Source organism: Myxine glutinosa, chromosome 13 (genome assembly GCF_964187855.1).
Source record: "Myxine glutinosa chromosome 13, kmMyxGlut1.1, whole genome shotgun sequence".
NCBI classification, from domain to species: domain Eukaryota; kingdom Metazoa; phylum Chordata; class Myxini; order Myxiniformes; family Myxinidae; genus Myxine; species Myxine glutinosa.
The window spans coordinates 63,612,059-63,633,520 of NC_136273.1; the positions used below are offsets into that span (position 1 = coordinate 63,612,059).

Below are 21,462 nucleotides of genomic sequence, written 5' to 3' on the forward strand. Positions count from 1 at the left end.
AACTTTAAATGGTGAACAAACACTCTCCAACTTTAAATGGTGAACAAACACTCTCAATCTTTAAATGGTGAACAAACACTCTCAAACTTTAAATGGTGAATAAACACTCTCCAACTTTAAATGGTGAGCAAACACTCTCCAACTTTAAATGGTGAGCAAACACTCTCCAACTTTAAATGGTGAGCAAACACTCTCCAACTTTAAAAGGTGAACAAACACTCTCAAACTTTAAATGGTGAACAAACACTCTCCAACTTTAAATGGTGAACAAACACTCTCAAACTTTAAATGATGAACAAACACTCTCAAACTTTAAATGGTGAACAAACACTCTCAAACTTTAAATGGTGAACAAACACTCTAAATGGTGAATAAACACTCTCCAACTTTAAATGGTGAGCAAACACTCTCAAACTTAAAATGGTGAACAAACACTCTCCAACTTTAAATGGTGAACAAACACCCTCAAACTTTAAAAGGTGAACAAACACTATCAAACTTTAAATGTTGAACAAATACTCTCAAACTTTAAATGGTGAACAAACAATCTGCAACTTTAAATGGTGAACAAACACTCTCAAACTTTAAATGGTGAACAAACACTCTCAAACTTTAAATGGTGAATAAACACTCTCCAACTTTTAAATGGTGAACAAACACTCTCCAACTTTAATGGTGAACAAACACTCTCCTACTTTAAATGGTGAACAAACACTCTCCAACTTTAAATGGTGAACAAACACTCTCCAACTTTAAATGGTGACAAACACTCTCAAACTTTAAATGGTGAATAAACACTCTCCAACTTTAAATGGTGAGCAAACACTCTCAAACTTTAAATGGTGAACAAACACTCTCAAACTTTAAATGGTGAACAAACACTCTCCAACTTTAAATGGTGAACAAACACTCTCCAACTTTAAATGGTGAACAAACACTCTCAAACTTTAAATGGTGAACAAACACTCTCAAACTTTAAATGATGAACAAACACTCTCAAACTTTAAATGGTGAAACACTCTCAAACTTTAAATGGTGAACAAACACTCTAAATGGTGAATAAACACTCTCCAACTTTAAATGGTGACAAACACTCTCAAACTTTAAATGATGAACAAACACTCTCAAACTTTAAATGGTGAAACACTCTCAAACTTTAAATGGTGAACAAACACTCTAAATGGTGAATAAACACTCTCCAACTTTAAATGGTGAGCAAACACTCTCAAACTTAAAATGGTGAACAAACACTCTCAAACTTTAAATGGTGAACAAACACTCTCAAACTTTAAATGGTGAACAAACACTCTCAAACTTAAAATGGTGAACAAACACTCTCCAACTTTAAATGGTGAACAAACACTCTCAAACTTTAAATGGTGAACAAACACTCTCAAACTTTAAATGGTGAACAAACACTCGCCAACTTTAAATGGTGAACAAACACTCTCCAACTTTAAATGGTGAACAAACACTCTCCAACTTTAAATGGTGAACAAACACTCTCCAACTTTAAATGGTGAACAAACACTTTCCAACTTTAAATGGTGAACAAACACTCTCAAACTTTAAATGGTGAACAAACACTCTCAAACTTTAAATGGTGAACAAACACTCTCAAACTTTAAATGGTGAACAAACACTCTCCAACTTTAAATGGTGAACAAACACTCTCCAACTTTAAATGGTGAACAAACACTCTCAAACTTTAAATGGTGAACAAACACTCTCAAACTTTAAATGGTGAACAAACACTCTCAAACTTTAAATGGTGAACAAACACTCTCAAACTTTAAATGGTGAATAAACACTCTCAAACTTTAAATGGTGAATAAACACTCTCAAACTTTAAATGGTGAACAAACACTCTCCAACTTTAAATGGTGAACAAACACTCTCAAACTTTAAATGGTCAACAAACACTCTCCAACTTTAAATGGTGAACAAACACTCTCAAACTTTAAATGATGAACAAACACTCTCAAACTTTAAATGATGAATAAACACTCTCCAACTTTAAATGGTGAACAAACACTCTCAAACTTTAAATGGTCAACAAACACTCTCCAACTTTAAATGGTGAACAAACACTCTCAAACTTTAAATGGTGAACAAACACTCTCCAACTTTAAATGGTCAACAAACACTCTCAAACTTTAAATGATGAACAAACACTCTCCAACTTTAAATGGTCAACAAACACTCTCCAACTTTAAATGGTGAACAAATACTCTCAAACTTTAAATGGTGAACAAATACTCTCAAACTTTAAATGTGGTCTAGTGATCTAGTCTACACCACCAAACCACCACGAACACATCATGGTCTCGTGATCTAGTGACACCACCAATCCACCACGAACACATCATGGTCTCGTGATCAGGTTTACACCACCAATCCACCAATAATACACTATGGTATAGTGATGTAGTCTACACCACCAATCCACCATAAATACATCATGTTCTGGTGATCTCGTCGACACCACCAATCCACAACTAATACACTATGGTCTAGTGATCTAGTCAACACCACCAATCCACCACAAATACATCATGGTCTAAGGATCAAGTTTACACCACCAATCCACCAAGGTCTAGTGATCTCGTCAACAACACCAAACCACCACTAATGCACGATGGTCTCGTGATCTAGTTGACACCACCAATCCATCACAAATACACAATGGTTTCGTGATTTAGTCTACACCACCAACCCACCACTAATACATTGTGGTTTCGTGATCTAGTTTACACCACCAATCCACCACGAATACATCATTGTCTAGTGATCCAGTCGACACCATCATTCCACCACGAATACATCATGGTCTCATGATCTTGACACCACCAATCCATCACGAATACATCATGGTTGAGTGATCTAGTTTACACCACCAATTCATCACGAATACACTCTGGTTTAGTGATCTCGTCGACACCACCATTCCACCACGAATACATCATGGTCTAGTGATCTAGTTTACACCACCAATCCACCACGAATACATCATGGTCTAGTGATCTAGTTTACACCACCAATCCACCACGAATACATCATTGTCTAGTGATCTCGTCGACACCACCATTCCACCACGAATACATCATGGTCTAGTGATCTAGTTTACACCACCAACCCACCACGAATACATCATGGTCTAGTGATCTAGTTTACACCACCAATCCACCACGAATACATCATTGTCTAGTGATCTCGTCGACACCACCATTCCACCACGAATACATCATGGTCTAGTGATCTAGTCGACACCACCAATCCACCACGAATACATCATGGTCTAGTGATCTCGTCTACACCACCAACCCACCACGAATACACTCTGGTTTAGTGATCTCGTCGACACCACCATTCCACCACGAATACATCATGGTCTAGTGATCTAGTTTACACCACCAATCCACCACGAATACATCATGGTCTAGTGATCTAGTTTACACCACCAACCCACCACGAATACATCATGGTCTAGTGATCTAGTTTACACCACCAATCCACCACGAATACATCATTGTCTAGTGATCTCGTCGACACCACCATTCCACCACGAATACATCATGGTCTAGTGATCTAGTCGACACCACCAATCCACCACGAATACATCATGGTCTAGTGATCTAGTTGACACCACCAATCCACCACGAATACATCATGGTCTAGTGATCTCGTCTACACCACCAACCCACCACGAATACATCATGGTCTAGTGATCTAGTTTACACCACCAATACATCATTGTCTAGTGATCTCGTGGACACCACCATTCCACCACGAATACATCATGGTCTAGTGATCTAGTCGACACCACCAATCCACCATGAATACATCATGGTCTAATGATCTAGTCGACACCACCAATCCACCACGAATACATCATTGTCTAGTGATCTCGTCGACACCACCATTCCACCACGAATACATCATGGTCTAATGATCTAGTCGACACCACCATTCCACCAAGAATACATCATGGTCTAGTGATCTAGTCGACAGCACACACTAATCAGATGAATAGAGTATACTGTGAGATTAGTTTTGATCATTGAAAGTTCTAATTTTTTTTTTTTTTGAATTCATATTGATCATCGAAGTTCGTCGTTCGGAGACGATTCGTGTTAACGAAAGTCTGTGGTTTGATACGTCTGGAATAAGCTGAGATTTGGTTCTGTAACGGGATTTTATATAAAAAAATTGTTTAAACAACCAATTATTACTTTATTATTGTCGATGTGTGAAGATCAGGATTGAAAACACGAAGTCAAACAGTTCGACTTAGCAGCTCATGGAATGGCAAATCAACTTTTATTGATTAAAAAATGGATATTAGAACAGATACTGCTTTACGTGAAGGAATTAAGCATGACATCTATTCTTGGAGCGACATTTTATTCCGGAAAATAAAAGAAATGGGATGACGTGTATTTCATAAATGAAGCGCTTAGCGGTATTCAAGATTTCAAGGTAAATGTGATCTCCGAGTGGTGTAGAGATCTCTGGTGCCCTCTGCCGACTATGTCGACTTGGTACAACTTATAACCGAAAACATTCACTCATCTCTCTGACATAAACAATGGCACAAGAAAGGATGAGGAGACCTCACCTTCACCAAGAAGGTGCTGTCACCTTCTGGTGCAGCTCGAGCATGATGGAATTTGTGATTTGGTGAAGTACCACCAGCACCTGTGCACCTGCTGGTGCAGCTAGAACAGGAGGGAATTTGTGATTTGGTGAAGTATCACCAGCACCTGTGCTTTTCAAAAGCCATCTATTTGGAAATGCAAGCAAATAGGACAGTCGGTTGAACGTCCTCAAAATAATGGTTTCACAGTTACAATTACAATGGTCGAGGAAACCAAATGAGTTAGCTATCTTGAGTCAGGACTTAATTCACGCCCTCAAAGATTATCACATGCACCTAAAACACAATGCACGCCCCCAAAGATTAACTTATGCCCCCCAAACTTAACTTACACCCCCCAAAGATTAATTCACACACCCCAAACTTAACTCCTGCCCCCAAATACTAACTCATGCCCCCAAATATTAACTCACGCACCCAAATATTAACTCACACACCCAAATATTAACTCACACCCCCAAATATTAACTCCCGCCTCCAAATATTAACTCCCGCCCCCAAATATTAACTCCCGCCCCCAAATATTAAATCACGCACCCAAATATTAAATCACGCACCCAAATATTAACTCACACACTCAAATATTAACTCACACCTCCAAATATTAACTTCCGCCCCCAAATATTAACTCCCGCCCCCCAAATATTAACTCCCGCCCCCAAATATTAACTCGCGCCCCCAAATAATAAATCACGCACCCAAATATGAAATCACGCACCCAAATATGAAATCACGCACCCAAATATTAACACACGCACCCAAATATTAAATCATGCACCCAAATATTAAATCACACACTCAAATATTAACACATGCACCCAAGTATTAAATCACGCACTCAAATATTAAATCATGCACCCAAATATTAAATCACGCACCAAAATATTAAATCACGCACCCAAATATTAAATTACGCACACAAATAATAAATCACGCACCCAAATATTAAATCACGCACCCAAATATGAAATCATGCACCCAAATATTAACACATGCACCCAAATATTAACTCATGCACCCAAATATTAAATCATGCACCCAAATATTAACTCACACCTCCAAATATTAACTCACACCTCCAAATATTAAATTACTCACCTAAATATTAAGTCACGCTCCCAAAAATTAAATCACGCACCCAAATATTAAATCACGCACCCAAATATTAACTCACGCACCCAAATATTAAATCACGCACCCAAATATTAAATCACGCACCCAAATATTAAATCACGCACCCAAATATTAACTCACGCACCCAAATATTAAATCACGCACCCAAATATTAACTCATGCACCCAAATATTAAATCACGCACCCAAATATTAAATCACGCACCCAAATATTAACTCACGCACCCAAATATTAAATCACGCACCCAAATATTAACTCACGTACGCAAATATTAAATCACGCACCCAAAGGATAACTCACGCCCCCAAAGCTTACCTCTCGCCCACAAAGCTTAACTCTCGCCCCCGAAGCTTAACTCTCTCCCCTGAAGCTTAGCTCTCGTCCACAAAGCTTAACTCACACCCCCAATGCATGACTCATGCCCCCAAGCTTAACTCTCGTTCCCAAAAGCTTAACTCTCACCCCCAAAGGATAACTCACGCCCCCAAAGCTTAACTCTCGCCCCCAAGGCTTAAATCACGCCCCCAAAGCTTAACTCACGCCCCAAAGTTTAAGTGACGCCCCCAAAGATTAACTCCCATCCCCAAAGATTAACTCATGCTCCCAAATATTAACTCCTGCCCCACCCCCCCAAAGATTAACTCACGCCCCCCAAACTTAACTCATGCTCCCAAAGATTAACTCCCACCCCCAAATATTACCTCATGCCCTCAAAGTTAACTCACGCCTCCAAAACATCACGTACGTCCGCAAAGCTTAACTCACGCCCCCAAACTTAACTCACGCTCCCAAATATTTAATCCTGCCCCCCCCCCAAAGATTAACTCACGCTCCCAAAGATTAACTCCCACCCCCAAACTTAACTCACGCTCCTAAAGATTAACTCCTGCTCCCCAAACTTAACTCACGCCTCTAAAGATTAACTCCTGCCCCCCAAACATAACTCCCGCCCCCAAACTTAACTCACGCCCCCAAAGATTAACTCACGCCTCCCAAACTTAACTCACGCCCCCAAAGATTAACTCACGCCTCCCAAACTTAACTCCTGCCCCCAAACTTAACTCACGCCCCCAAAGATTAACTCACGCCTCCCAAACTTAACTCACGCTCCCAAAGATTAATTCCTGCCCCCCAAACTTAACTCACGCCTCCAAAGATTAACTAACACCCCCCAAACTTAACTCATTCCCACCAAGATTAACTCACGCCCCCCCCCCCCCCCAAGCTTAATTCAAGTCTCCGAATCCCCTAAAACTATAGTCACGTGCCCAAAGCCCTCAAAAAACTTACCATTTGCCTCGAAATCCCCTTCAAATGAAATAATAATTGCGTTTATATTGATTCCTCGTTCTGCTTCAGAAACACCAGGATGACAGTTTATAGCTGGGATTAGAGTCCACAAGTGAGCATGAAGATCCGAAGTGAAAAGTCATTAAAGCCACGAGTTCCTTAACGAGCCTTGAGATTGCAAACAAAAACTAGAGAGTGCATTGAACACGATGCGCTGCGCCGTTACTTACATTTTAAAGAGATGGTATTCATCGAATATTCACTTACCCTGTGCACTTCACCTTAACGTGTGCACTTCACCTTAACCTGTGCACTTTACCTTAACCTGTGCACTTCACCTTAACCTGTGCACTTTACCTTACCCTGTGCACTTTACCTTACCCTGTGCACTTTACCTTACACTGTGTACTTTACCTTACCCTGTGCACTTTACCTTAACCTGTGCACTTTACCTTACCCTGTGTACTTTACCTTACCCTGTGCACTTTACCTTAACCTGTGCACTTTACCTTACCCTGTGTACTTTACCTTACCCTGTGCACTTCACCTTAACCTGTGCACTTTACCTTACCCTGTGCACTTTACCTTACCCTGTGCACTTTACCTTACCCTGTGCACATTACCTTACCCTGTGCACTTTACCTTAACCTGTGCACTTTACCTTACCCTGTGCACTTTACCTTAACCTGTGCAATCGATTTTGTGCGGAGCCAACTCTTCTGTTCTTTTAAGGATTTTTTTTCTTTGATCCAATATGGCTGTGAGGCCGAGACGTTCAAGAGACCAAACCTCTACGAGTGGATGACCAATGAAATAGGACATGGGGGTTAGTTTGACGATCCTTCCGCAGCGACAGGACGAGACATTCCAGGACTGAAGGACATCTGGCGCTTCTCAGATAAGAGTCTATAATCATTTCCAGATCAGAAGACAGAGATGTCTGCCTAGCAGAAGGATGGGGTACTATAACGACACAATGTGGAGATGTCCACAAAAAGGAAGAATGAGTTTTCCAGAGCATTGGAGAGGTCGTTTATCTAGATGAGGTACAAGAGTGGGCCCAACCCTGCCTTGGGACACATCAGCCTCGACTGGGAGAAGGGATGAGAGGGTTCCATTGATAGGAACACGCTGAATGTGTGAGTGGAGGAAGTGAGGAAGTCAGAAATCCAGGAATGATGGAGATGCTTCACAAGTAAAGCAGGATGCCAGATTGTGTCGAATGTCCGAGATATGTCCAAGGCGATGGTCGAACCTCTTGGTTGAGATTGAGGCCCTCTATACATTGTTGAGAGAGGAGCAGAGACGTGTCCAGAGTTGAGTGACTGGGACAGAATCCAAACTGATAGTCGAAGATCAAGTTGTTCGAAAACAGGAAAGACTTGACAATCAGAAGTGACGATGGATTCCATGACCTGGGTTTGGAATATTGGAAGCAAGCTCACTGGCCAATAGTTGGTAGGTTCTGTTGTTGCACCATTCTCGTGGATGGGAATGTTGTTTCCTGACTTCCAGGCAGATGGGTGCTGGTCAAAGGAGGTACTGAATTGGGCAGACAAGGAAATCAAGAACGGCACAGCAGGATTTGAGAACATGGGCACTGAAGCCATTGGGGCCCGTTGCCAAGTCAGGGTCAAGACTGGACAGAACTTTCTGCACCTTCTCAGGTGAGAAAGATACAAAGTCCATTCGACAGTGTTCCTCACAAATCGTTTTTTTTCCCCAAGTCTCTCACTCACAAATCAAATCACTTATTGAGCATCAATGGCCAATCCTAAAACAATAAAAGTTAAGGCTTTAAAATGCTTAGTCCTTCACTCTGCAGTAGTTTTTAAGCATCATTTTGTACACATTTGGGAATGGCGGCCATTTTTCCCTGTGCCATCTCTACATATGGAGTACTACCATATTCAATGATAAATTAACTTTTTAAAGATTTTGGAAATGACACCAATTCAACAACACCTGTCCTTATCTTGATTGCAAACCTCAAAATACCTGTTCACCAAAAGTAATAACTTTATTAACTTGAAAGCAATTGATAGATTTTCAGACTGCCTGGATCATTAGCTGGGCTCCGCACTTCCTCGAGGTTTTGACCATTTCAGCACAGAACCTCTCCAAACTGCGGGTCCACACGCACATCAGATTACATGAGTAATAATAGCTGTAAGAGGGAGTACAATCTCACCGATTGATGATTGGAAGTGTATAAGTGTTAGGAGGTCAATTTATAAAAATGAAAATTGATGTGAAGTGCTTTCGATCTATCTATGTATCTTGAGCAGTAATGAAGAGTTGTTGGATGAATACAAGAGTGTTGAAAACACAAAACCCTTTTATTGGCATGTATGGAGAGAAGCAAATGTAGAAATAAAATATAAGTAGAAGATGTTAGAAAACAAGTAAAGATAAAACAAGAACAAAAATAATAAACTGAGAGGCTGGCAAAGATAAAATGTATTTGATTGCCCCGAGCATATAATGAGCAAGGCAGAGCAGAAGAGGTAACAAAGACGGAGAATGGCCATGGTCCCCTTTTTGAAGCAATGTTTTACGGCCGGATGCCCTTCCTGCCACCAACCCTGTTAGTCGACTCTTGCGACACACTGGGAATTATCAGTGAACTGGTACTCAATTTGCCGACCTCGGAAGGATGACAGGCTGAGTTAACCCCCCTGGCATTAATTCAGCGATCGACCAGGATTTGAACCCAGGATCCTGGGATCCCAAGCCGGCACCCTAACCACTAAGCCATTGGTGTTGGCTTAGCGCTTAGGGTTCCGGCTTGGGATCCTAGGATCCTGGGTTTGAATCCTGATTGGTCGCTGAATTAACGCCAGGAGGGCTGACTCAGCCTGTCATCCTTCCGAAGTCGGCAAATTGAGCACCAGTTCACTGATAATTCCCAGTGTGTCGCAAAAGGTGACTAACAGGGTTGGTGGCAGGAAGGGCATCCGGCCATAAAACATTCCTTCAAAAAGGGGACCACTGTGCCCGAAAACGGCCGACCCCTGCTCTGCGGGGAAAAATGGCCTCCAAAGGTGGTTCATTTTTTTTTGTATTGGAGGGAAATTTATAAAGGCGATGCTGCACAATAAGGGGCTTGGTTTAATTTAAAATTCTGCCATTTTGCATACGTATTAAATAGATGCCGACAAATTCGAGAATTAGACGAACAGCACCATCGTAGCCCCTCTGGCATACTTTTGGCTCTTGAGCATGGAGTTGGCTAAACATTCCGTGTTCTACTTTTAAATTAGTTCAAAATACTCATCCTGCTATCAAAGCAAGAAGCAGACTTTGTAAACAGTAAATGTGTGCTCACTCTTACGATCAACAGATTATACATAAATTGCGATGTTGCATGAATTTCAGAGGTAACATTTTTAACATGGACATAAAATGACCGAATGCTCTTGAAACTTATTTAGAGATCACAGATCCGTTAAAAACAAAAAAAAACAAATAAATACACACCAAATGCCATATGCACATAAAACTTTGTTTGTGGAAAATAGCAGTTCTAGACAGAGGTAATGAACCAAAATTAATCCCAAAAAGCGCACACACACGTATGTACGCATGCACGTGCACACAACCAAGCACTTGTGCGCAAGGACAAGCACGCAGACACACATGCAGAGACATACATGTACAGGCACACACAGATACACACAGACATGCTCACAGAGACATACACACACAAACATGCTCACAGACACAGACATACACACACGCACACACACACAAGCATGTGTACAGACACACACACACACACACACACACACACACACACACACACACACACACACACACACACACACTTTTGCGCAACGACACGCATGCAGTGACATACATGCACAGGCACACGCGGACACACACAGACATGCTCTCGCGTGCGCGCACAAACACACATACAAGCATGTGCACAGAGAGAGAGAGACACACACACACAAGCATGTGCACACACACACACACACACACACACACACACACACACACACATGTGCACACACACACACAAACACACAAGCATGTGCACACACACGCACAAACACACACACACACACAAGCATGTGCACACACACACACACACACACACACACACACACACACACACACACACACACACACACACACACACACAAGCATGTGCATGTGCACACACACACACGCGTGTGCACAGAGACGCGCGCACACACACACACACACACTAACACACACACACCACACACCCAGTACAATCAATCAACAAAGACAGTAGGAATAGAACACCAATAACCTGCCTCCATTTACATTTTCCTCCTCCATCACTGCCAACCCAATGCACCAGGGTACGTTGGCTGACCCCCAGCGCTGAATATCGATGTGGGAACCAGTCCTGATTGGTTGGCATAAGCAAGGCCGAGGCTCGGTGTTAAAGACAGTGGGTTACCAATGGCAACGGAAGCAGCATCAGGCAGGACAGATGTAGAAAGTGCTCCGGCTGAAGCTTGGAAAGCCGGTGATGGACTGCCATGACCTTGAGGCACCCCAGGAAAAATCGAGGGCACTGGGAAAGGTGTCCCCAGGGCTTGTTGTGAGCCAGGGGCAGCTGGTTGCGTTTGGAAGGCTGGAGATAGACCCGATGGCACAAGGAAGGCTGAAGCTGAAGCAGGAAATGCTGCTGGCAGGCCCGGCTGTGATAGACCGGATATTAAGCCCGGTTGGGTTGGAAAAGCTACGTTCAGTCTTCCCGACTGGCCTTGGAAGGCAGCTGACATGTGGTACGGTGCCAGTGGATCCGCTTGCAGACTGGAGAGAGAAAGGCCGGGCTGGATTCAGGGAGAGGCAAAAAATAAAAATATACATACACAAGCATTAACTCAGAACTCAAACATGAACAAACATTTTGGTGGAAAACAAACATTTTGGCTTCTGTTTTGTGGGTGCAGCACGGATGTCATAATAAAATGATAATAATGATAATAATAATAATAATAATAATAATAATGAAAATAATAATAACTAGACGGGCCATCTATGACGGGCCACTTTATAATTGGGGGCGATTATGACCAGGATCCAATCTGTCCGGCTTTGATTGGACACGTGACCCATGATGTCCTCTATATGAAACTGAATCCATAATTGAATTTTAAATATTTCAAAATAAATATATGGGGTCCTTGGGGCCTTTTGTGAGTATTTTGGAGTCTTGTTGGTCTTAAGGGTCTTGGGGGCCTTCAAAGGTCTTCAGAGGTCTAAGGGGTCTCAGTAGTCCAAAGGGTCAAAAGCTACATTTCGATAGTACGTAATTAATAGACTACGTAAGTAATAGACAGAATGCCACTGGGTTCAAACGGTACATAATGAATAGATATACTGAAAAGTCACACGGCTGGAGAAAATAAAATAGTCGAGTTTCTTCTTCAAACAATAAAAAATTCTGGCTGCCAGACTTTGCAACCGATCATGTTGAAATATTAAACAATTAATCCCCTTGACAACTAGTTCACAATTTTGAAGTTTCACGTCGATTAGATGGAGCGGTTCAAGAGAAATACATGTATTTTAAGATTTTTGTTCAATCCAATATAGCTGCCAGCCCATGTGACCTATGATTTATTTGAAACCATCCTGGTATCCCCAAGAATTGGGGAACATGTGTGTGAAGTTTCCACTCAATGTGTCCAGCCATTCTGGAGGAGTTACTTTTTTAAAGGTTTAGTCTTCAAAAAATCACAGCTGCCAAATCATGTGATGGATGATGTCATGTACAATGATGTCATGGCTGGGACGTTTTTTTTTCATCATGAATGGGAAAATCATGCATGTAAAGTTTCGCCTCGATCTGTTCAGCCATTTCAGAAAAAAAGAGTTTTGAAGGTTTTTATGTTTAATCTAACTTGGCTGCCGATTCGCGTGACCTATGACGACATACATTTGCATTCTCAAATGTAATTGTTGCGTAGATCACGCTCAATAAATTTCAAACTGATCGGGTCAAGCGTATTACTTGTCTAATTATGATGTCATAATGATGGCACAGATGACATCATTCATATATTGTTACGTGGAAAGGGTGGGGGGATCCACAACTAGACAGTGGTAGGTGCAGTATGGTCCGTGTGTTTCAAGTAGCTGTAAAATTGCCATGTAACAGGGACCTGCCAGGTTAAGTTGTTTCTCATATGTGATACTGAGGAGGCAGCGTATGTAATTTATGGACAGGGTAGACCTTATTATATGTGGGCGTGAACACCTCATGTGGTAGGTGGGGCTAGTAGGCGAGAACCTCTCATGAGGGACTTTGCGAACTTCTGTGTGACCATCATCTGTATGGCCATCACGATCTGTCTGACTAGTATGGCCGTGGAGATGGAAGTGCCATACTGACATTCTGTATTTTTGTAGGCGCCACCCCCAAGGGCAGGAGGGGAGAGCAGGGAACTCTGCGCAGGAGGAGCGGTTGTTCAAAGGAGAGCATAAAAGCCTTGTGTGGATGGAGGCCTTACTTAAAGGACAGAGGGGCCCATGAGGCATGTTGGAGGAGGTGGATCACCGCTGGCATTCCACACCAAGCACAATCTTCGTTGTGCTTTTTTTGGCTTCGGAGAGATATTGTCCCACACCTGGTTCCCGACGCGATCTATTTTGAGCATGGCGTTCACCCTACGCACCAGATAAGGGAAGTCTCGCCTACAAATGTTTTGTTGCATTGTGTGATCTGTGGTGCCTAGTAGGTTAGGAATTGTTTTATTTCCAATCATTGTACATACAAGTTTGAATATCCCCATTTACTTACCTCTTTGTGTCCATTTGACTCACTTGGTTCATTCCGTTTTGTTTATAGCACCTCTTCCCTGCTTACTTTATAAATAAATCATTTAAAAGGTAAGAAACGTGTTTTAGCTATCTGTTTCCGTGTGTGTGTGCCGCCATAATTTCTGCCCAATTGAAGCTCCTTGGAGAACAGTAAAGTTATAATTAATTAAATTAACTCAGTGAAATAAAAGATCGTTTGGCCAATCTCCCGAGTCTAACTCAGCACTGAGGTTCCTGTTTTAACGGGAGCTTCAGACATGGAAATATGTTATTCCCCACGGGGAGTAATTGACAATGAGCCATATAAATTTATTTACATGGAGAGGTGTCAGAGATTATAGAGGTGCAAAGTTATATTTTGGTTTTTCTAAGATGGTGCCCGCACCACGTGACCTATGACATCACAATCATGATTAATTTTCTACCGGAGGAGTCACTCCTGTGGTGACAATTTCGGGTCAATCGGACCAACGGTTGCAGAGAAAAACACTCGTGGTTTTTGCAGACAAACAGACAAACAAACAGACCCAAATGCAATGCCATCTCCTCTAGCGACGGCAATAATATCTAGATGGTATTCAGAGAATACTTACCCTGCGCAGTCAACTTGTTGTGAGCCAACTCTTATGTTTTTAAACCTTTTTTTTTCTTTGATCCAATATGGCTGCCAGACTACGTGAGTGATGACATCATAAATTTATATTCTCTTCTATAATTGTTGCAAAGATCACGCTCAATAGATTTCAAACTGATCAGACTAAGCGTTGTCCCTGTCGAATTATGACGTCATAATTATGGGACCAATGACGTCATCGTTAACAACACCTATTCCCCATATGGAGTTCTTTACAATGAGCCATGTTTCAATTTTTTCCAAGCAGCGGTTTTGGAGAGATAGAGTTGCAACATTTTTCGGTTTTTCCAAGATGGCGCCTGTACGACATGACCGATGACATCATGATTATTATTAAAATATTCTACAGGAGGAGGCCCTCTTATGGTGAAAATTTCGTGCCCATCAGACCAACAGTTGCTGAGAAAAAAAATTCACAATGCTTGGATAAGTGTTGTACTTGTCGAATTATGACGTCATAACGAAGGCACTGATGACATCATCATTATCATATCTTATTCCCCAAGGGGAGTACTTGACAATGAGCCATGTTTCAATGTTTTCCATGGAGTGGTTTCGGAGATATAGAGGTGCAACCTTTTTCGATTTTTCCAAGATGGCACCTGTACCACGTGACCAATGACGTCATAATCATCATTAGAAGATTTCTACAGGAGCCGCTCATATTCTGAAAATTTCGTGTTCATTGGACTAACAGTGGCAGAGGAAATTTTATATGTTCATACTGATCAGATCAAGCGTTGTACTTGTCGAATTATGATGTTATAATGGAGGCATCTATGACATCATCATTAACATATCTCATTCCCCATGAGACATGTTTCAATTTTTTCCATTGAGCAGTTTGGGAGATATAGAGGTGTAACGTTTTTCCAAGATGGCGTCCGTATCACGTGACCTATGACGTCATAATTGTCAGCAAAGAAATCTACAGGCAGAGGTGCTCATACGGTAAAATTTCATGTCAATCGGACCAACGGTTGCCGAGAAAATGAATTTTTAAAATGCAGACACGGGACAGGGCACACGTACGCACCTGAATGCTTAACCCCGCTTTTCGCTTCGCGAGCGCAGGGTAATGACATGTACAGATACATTCAAAGTACACTTCCCCATGCAAAATAAATAAATAAACAACATATCCTCCAGCGCGCAACATTGCCGGGGCGCCTTGGGCGTATGTGATGGCGCCATTGACTTCCCTCTCGTGAAATATTGCAGCGACTCTTTACATTTCATCAACATACAATCTCCTCATCATCCTAAGAATCTCATGGGCAATCTCCTCATCATCCTAAGAATGTCATTCGGAATCTCGTCCTCATCCTAAGAATCTCATTGGCTGTGTAGTGCATGTTTTCAGGAGATTATGGAATTTTCAAATCACAATCCAAATGGACTTCCAAATACTCCTCCTGCATCCCATGAAAGATGGCAATACAATGACGTCAGTATGCGCGTGTTGGAGTTCAAAAATGTATATAAAATGATGACAATCTGTGCCACCGTATCTGGATTTACTTCTTACCTGCAGCATTACCGGAGGACAGGCAGCGTTGTTAAAAGCCGAAATTCCAGCCTGGTTTGCTTGGTAGGGAACTGGGAGGGCAGGCCCAGAATGGCAGGTGGGTAAGCCATAACGTGACGCCAGGCTGTGTTGGGGTCGAGACGGGCTCGGCACTGTCATGCTTTCAGAAAACGAAGACCTGCATTGCACATCATGATCAACACAACATTAGTATTAGAATGGCACTCAGTAGAGAGCATGCCTCTGCCAGGCTGAACAGTTTATGTTTTGTATCCCACTGATAGGCCGGATCTGGATATAGACTTGAACCAAAATCGAATCGGCTTGTTCGTGTCACCTTAACAACTCATCCACGAAGTTTTGTCCGAATCTGTCAATACCTTTTTGAAATATCATGCTATATAGTCGTGGCCAAAAATATTAACACCCTTGCACTTTTTCAAATAACTCACAATTTTCTCTAAAAATAAGTTGAAATTGACACAAGTATTTTGTCTCCACAATTCTTTATTGCACTGTTAATATTACAGAACCTTTGTTTTTGATTCAGAACTTAATGTAACATTTTAAATCAAAAAATAAAAAGAAATGGCATTGACAAAATGATTGACACCCTCGACTTAATATTTGGTAGCACTGGTGGTCGTGAGGACAAAATAACTGCAGACAAGCACTTCCTGTAACCATGAATGAGCTTCCTACACCTCTCTACTGGCAGTTTGACCCACTATTCTTGTGCAAACTGCTCCAGTTCTCCCAGATTTGAAGGGTACCTTCTCCCAACTGCTGTTTTCAGATCTCCCCACAGGTGTTCAATGGGATTTAGATCTGGACTCATTGCTGACCACTTCAGACAGGCCATAGTTTTGTCTTGAACCATTCCTGGGTGATTTTTGATGTGTGTTTGGGGTCATTGTCCTGCTGCAAGACCCGTGACTTTCAACGTGGACCCAGCTTTCTGACACTGGGTTGAAAATTGCGCTCCAAAATGCCTTTGTAATCTCCTGATTTCACGATGTCATGCACACATTCAAGGCACCCCAAAGAGGCAGCACAGCAATACCAAAACATCACTGAACCTTATCCATGTTTGACTGTAGGGAAGGTGTTCTTTTCTTTGAAGGCTTCATTTTGTTTTCTGTAAACATAGAGATGATGTGCTTTACCGAAAAGCTCTAATTTGGTCTCATCTGTCCACAGGCATTCTCCCGGAAGGATTTTGGCTTGTTCAGGTGTGTTTTGGCAAACTCCAGTAGGGCCTTCTTATGTCTCTCTCTTATGAGTGGTGTCCTCCTTGGTCTTCTACCATAGAAACCCCCTTTAATTGAGTTGGCGACGGATGGTGCAAGTTGAAACTGTCGTACCTTGTGTCTGAAGGTCAGCTTGAATCTGTTTGGCAGTTGATCTAGGTGCTTTCTCCACAATTCGAACAATCCTCCGCTGCAATCTTTGATCGAGTTTTCTCCTCCGGCCACATCCATGGAGGTTGGCTCCAGTGCCATGGGCCCTAAACTTCCTGATAACATTGCGTAGGGTGGACACAGGAACATCAATGTCTCTGGAGATGGACTTGTAGCCTTGAGATCGTCCATGCTTGGCTACAATCTTGTGTCTGACCTCCTTGGACAATTCTCTCGTTTTCTTTCTTTTCTCCATGCTCATTGCGGTACAAACAGACACAAAACAGCAGAATGACTCCTTTTCTCGATTCAAACTGGTTGAATGAGTGATTTATATATTGCAGGCACCTGCAACTCACCATAGGTGAGTGCAATTCCAAAGTAAAGGAGAATTACCTGCTTGAAATCCAATTATTTCTAACAACTTCTAAAAGGTGCCAATAATATTGTCCGGGCCATTTTCGGATTTGTGTGTGGAATCAGGTGAGATTTACGATTTTTTTCAGCTTTTGTGTTTTGTTCCAGTGCAAACCAAATAAATACATTTGTGGATACCAAAATATTTTTTAATTTCAACAATTTTCTGGAAGAAATGGTGCATTATTTGAAAAAAGTGCAACGGTGCCAATATTTTTGGCTATGGCTGTATGTCGTTTTTGGCCCGATCACTCAATGGTGAAGAATTACTTAAAAGATTCTCTGATCCAGATTCGAATCCTCACCAAAATTGAATAAATTCGCCCTCGTCACACAGCAAACATGTCCACCAAAAGAGGAAAAAACAACAGATGAAACCTTCTCAAAAGTGCAAAACAAAAGAGAGCCTTCTCCCAATTATCAGCAAAGTCATGGAATCCATCATTGCTTCGGATATGAAATCTTTCCTCTTCTCCAATGGCTTGATCTCTGATCATCAATTTGGTTTCAGACCAGGTCACTCTACTCTGGACATGCTGCTTCTGCTGTCTCAACAATGGATGGAGGTCCTCAATGCCAAACAGGAAATTAGAGCTGTCTCCCTCGACATATCACGTGCCTTCGACACGGTCTGGCACCCCGCTCTGCTCACCAAACTCTCCTCCTTTGGTATCCATGGAAATCTCCACGCATGGCTGGCGGACTTCCTCTCTAGTCGTCGTCAACGTGTGGCCCTGAATGGGTTTCTCTCATCTCCTCTTCCTGTTCAGGCTGGAGTTCCCCAAGGCAGTGTTCTGGGCCCCGTGCTTTTTCTGGTCTTCATCAATGATCTCTCTGACTCTCTCGAAAATCCTCTCTATCTCTTTGCTGATGACTCCACTCTCTGCCGCTCCATTCCTCTTCCCTCAGATCGGCAGTCTGCTGCCTCCTCACTCTCTGAAGACCTGGACAAAATCACAGACTGGTCAAACAAGTGGAACATGTCTTTCAATCCTGACAAATCTCACACTCTTACTATGTCTCTCCGAAAAGATCGACTGGACAACCCTCCCATCTACTTTCTCAACAATCCTCTCCAATAAGTTCTGTCGCTCAAGATTTTGGGTCTCACTATCTGCCATGATCTTTCTTGGGAAAACCACATTTCCAAGCTGGCCTCCAAAGCCAGTCGCCGACTGGGCATCCTCCGTCGTGCGAAGTCCTTCCTCGGCACACCTGAGCTCCTCACCACATACAAGGCTTTCATCCGCAGCTCAATGGAATACTGTTCTCCCCTATGGGCCGGTGCTCCTGCCTCACACCTAGCTCGGCTTCACGCTGTTGAAACCAAAGCTTTCAGAATTATTGGAATCTCCCGCGATGAAGCTATCTCTGAGGGCCTTTCACTCACTCACCGCAGGCAGGTAGGTGGTCTTTCTGTCTTCTACCGACTCCTCTCCGGCCTTGCACCCCCAGCTCTCTCTGTGCTCTGTCCCCCAAATATTCCTACAGGTCGCACAAGATCTGCCAGCAACCCTCTGATGGTTAAACTGCCGAAATCTCGGCTCTCTGCTCACCTTCACTCTTTCATTCCTCTTTTCTCCCGCCTCTGGAACAAACTCCCTCACTCCCTTCAATCCCACTCCTCCCTCCAGGTCTTTAAAACAGCTGTTCACCACCATCTCTTATCTTCCCCCATCCAAAACCTTGATCTTTTCTACCCCCGCTAATTCACCCCAGATCCACCTTGTTTGAAATTCCAACTTCTTTCCTGGAAGTCCTGGCAGTGTCCATATGTTTTATACCTCTCCCACCGCCCCCTTCCCACGCCCCCCCCCAAAGCCCTCGCCCTCTCTCAGATCTCTCGATGTCTCCATGTCTCTCGGTCCCTGCTCTCAAATGTTGTGTTTGTGTCCTTCCCCCTCTCTCCCCATCTTGTCTACCGCTCCCTATGTTATATGTTTTATGTGTCGGTTTGTCTTTCTGTGTGATTAATGTTCGCTCTTTCACGAGCCTCGACCTTGTATACAAAAAAAAAAAAAAAAAAAGAGTTGAAAGTAAAAACAAACATATAGTGAGGTAGAAGAGAACAGGTGGACATGACCTCACAGGTACAACAAATTATGACAGAGAAAGTATCAGTGAGGAAAATGTGTGTCAGCAAGAGTAGAAGTGCTCTTCAATAACTGGAAGCTTGAAAAGCTAGCCCAGGTGTCATGAGAGACAGTACGAAGACATGAGAGATGTTCAGAGATGGCGTTGGCCTCTTCTTTGAGATTCAAGTCATCCATGTATTGTTGAGTTTGAAGAAGCAAAGTGTCCAGAGTGGAACAGCCAGGATATAAGCCGAACTGATCATCAGAGAAGAGATAAGACTTGAGGGTTGCAGCAATGAGAGATTGCATTCCTTTGCCTATGATTTGGAGAAGAGTGCTTGGTATGTTGGTGATGGGATTAGTCTTGGCTCCCTTATTGTGGATGGGTGTGACATTGGCAACATCGGAGAGGGATTGGCAGGAGAACTAAGAAACAGACAATAGGGCAAAAGCATACTTGTTGATGATTATAGCAGTGGAGGAGGTGTCAAGATTGATATGGAACTTCTCAACCTTTGTGAGAGAGGAGTTCACAGGATGTAGAGTGCATAGAAGGTACTCGTAGTGATCTTCATTGATCGGAATAGAAATTTCCCAATGAACAACAATAGATCCTACAATACCTTCCTCATGAAAACAATGCATGGATCTGATCTGATAGAAACTCTGTATCACTAGAATACAGTAAAATAAATGTTCCCATATTAGACATTATTAGACAGTTCCCAGATACAGTTCCCAAAGAAATGTTTTGCCATATTGGCATTTCGAACTTTGTTTTCAAGAATCCTGAGAATGCCAATAACCATTCACCTGAAGACGTTCACCAAGATACCTGTGAAACAGTTTGAACTCGTTTGTCTCAGGAAGTTCAGTCACTCAAACTCTAGTGTCTCCCTCTCAGCTATGATCTCTCTTGGGCAAGCCACATTTCAAAGTTGGCCTCCAAAGGCAGATGCCGACAGGCATCCTCCATCGTGCAAAGTCCTTCCTTGGAAAACCTGAGCTCCTATCCACCTACAAGGCTTTCATCCGCAACTTGATGGCCTGGTACTGCTCTCCCACCTGGCCTGGCTCCCCTGTCTCACATCTTGTTCTGCTTGACGCCGTGGAAACCAAGGCCTTCAAAATCATTGGAATATCTCGCGATGAAGCCGAGTCTATGGGCCAATCGCTTCGCCATCGCCGACAGGTTGGTGGTCTCTCTGTCTTCTTCCGCCTCATTCTGCATCTTGCACCCTCTGCCCTGTCCATACTCCAAATGACCAGCAACCCCCTCCGAGTGAAACTGCCTAAATCCAGAACCAATACCCACCTCCACTCATTGGTTCCTCCTTCTTCCCACCCATGGAAACAACTTCCACATCCTTTCCAGTTTCATTCTTCCCTCCAGGTGTTCAAGACAGCTATTCACCACTTTCTCAAGTCATCCCCCATCCAAAGTCATGATCTTATCTACACCACTTAAACCACCCACACCCGTCCCGAAATTTTGCTTATATATCAATGCGTTCTCC

General features: G+C 42.6%; 2 protein-coding genes across 5 annotated transcripts in view; one reads left to right on the top strand and one right to left on the bottom strand.

Moving 5' to 3' along the window:
- The window catches only part of LOC144888693 (uncharacterized), a 1,025,555-nt gene that overhangs the window by 970,201 nt on the left and 33,892 nt on the right, over positions 1 to 21,462 (top strand). The gene's annotated exons all lie outside the window — the stretch shown is intronic.
- The window catches only part of LOC137438993 (uncharacterized), a 139,212-nt gene continuing 129,007 nt past the window's right edge, over positions 11,258 to 21,462 (bottom strand). For 2 of the 4 annotated variants that reach the window (XM_068134535.2, XM_068134536.2), the window contains exons 13-14: positions 16,054 to 16,231; positions 11,258 to 11,898 (exon numbers count right to left, since the gene is read on the bottom strand). In XM_068134535.2, the coding sequence (XP_067990636.2) occupies positions 11,395 to 11,898; positions 16,054 to 16,231 (682 nt within the window). In that variant the 3' untranslated portion in view covers positions 11,258 to 11,394. Of the gene's footprint in view, positions 11,899 to 16,053; positions 16,232 to 21,462 lie in introns of those variants that run through there. The other 2 variants (XM_068134537.2, XM_068134539.2) reach the window with 2 other exon arrangements.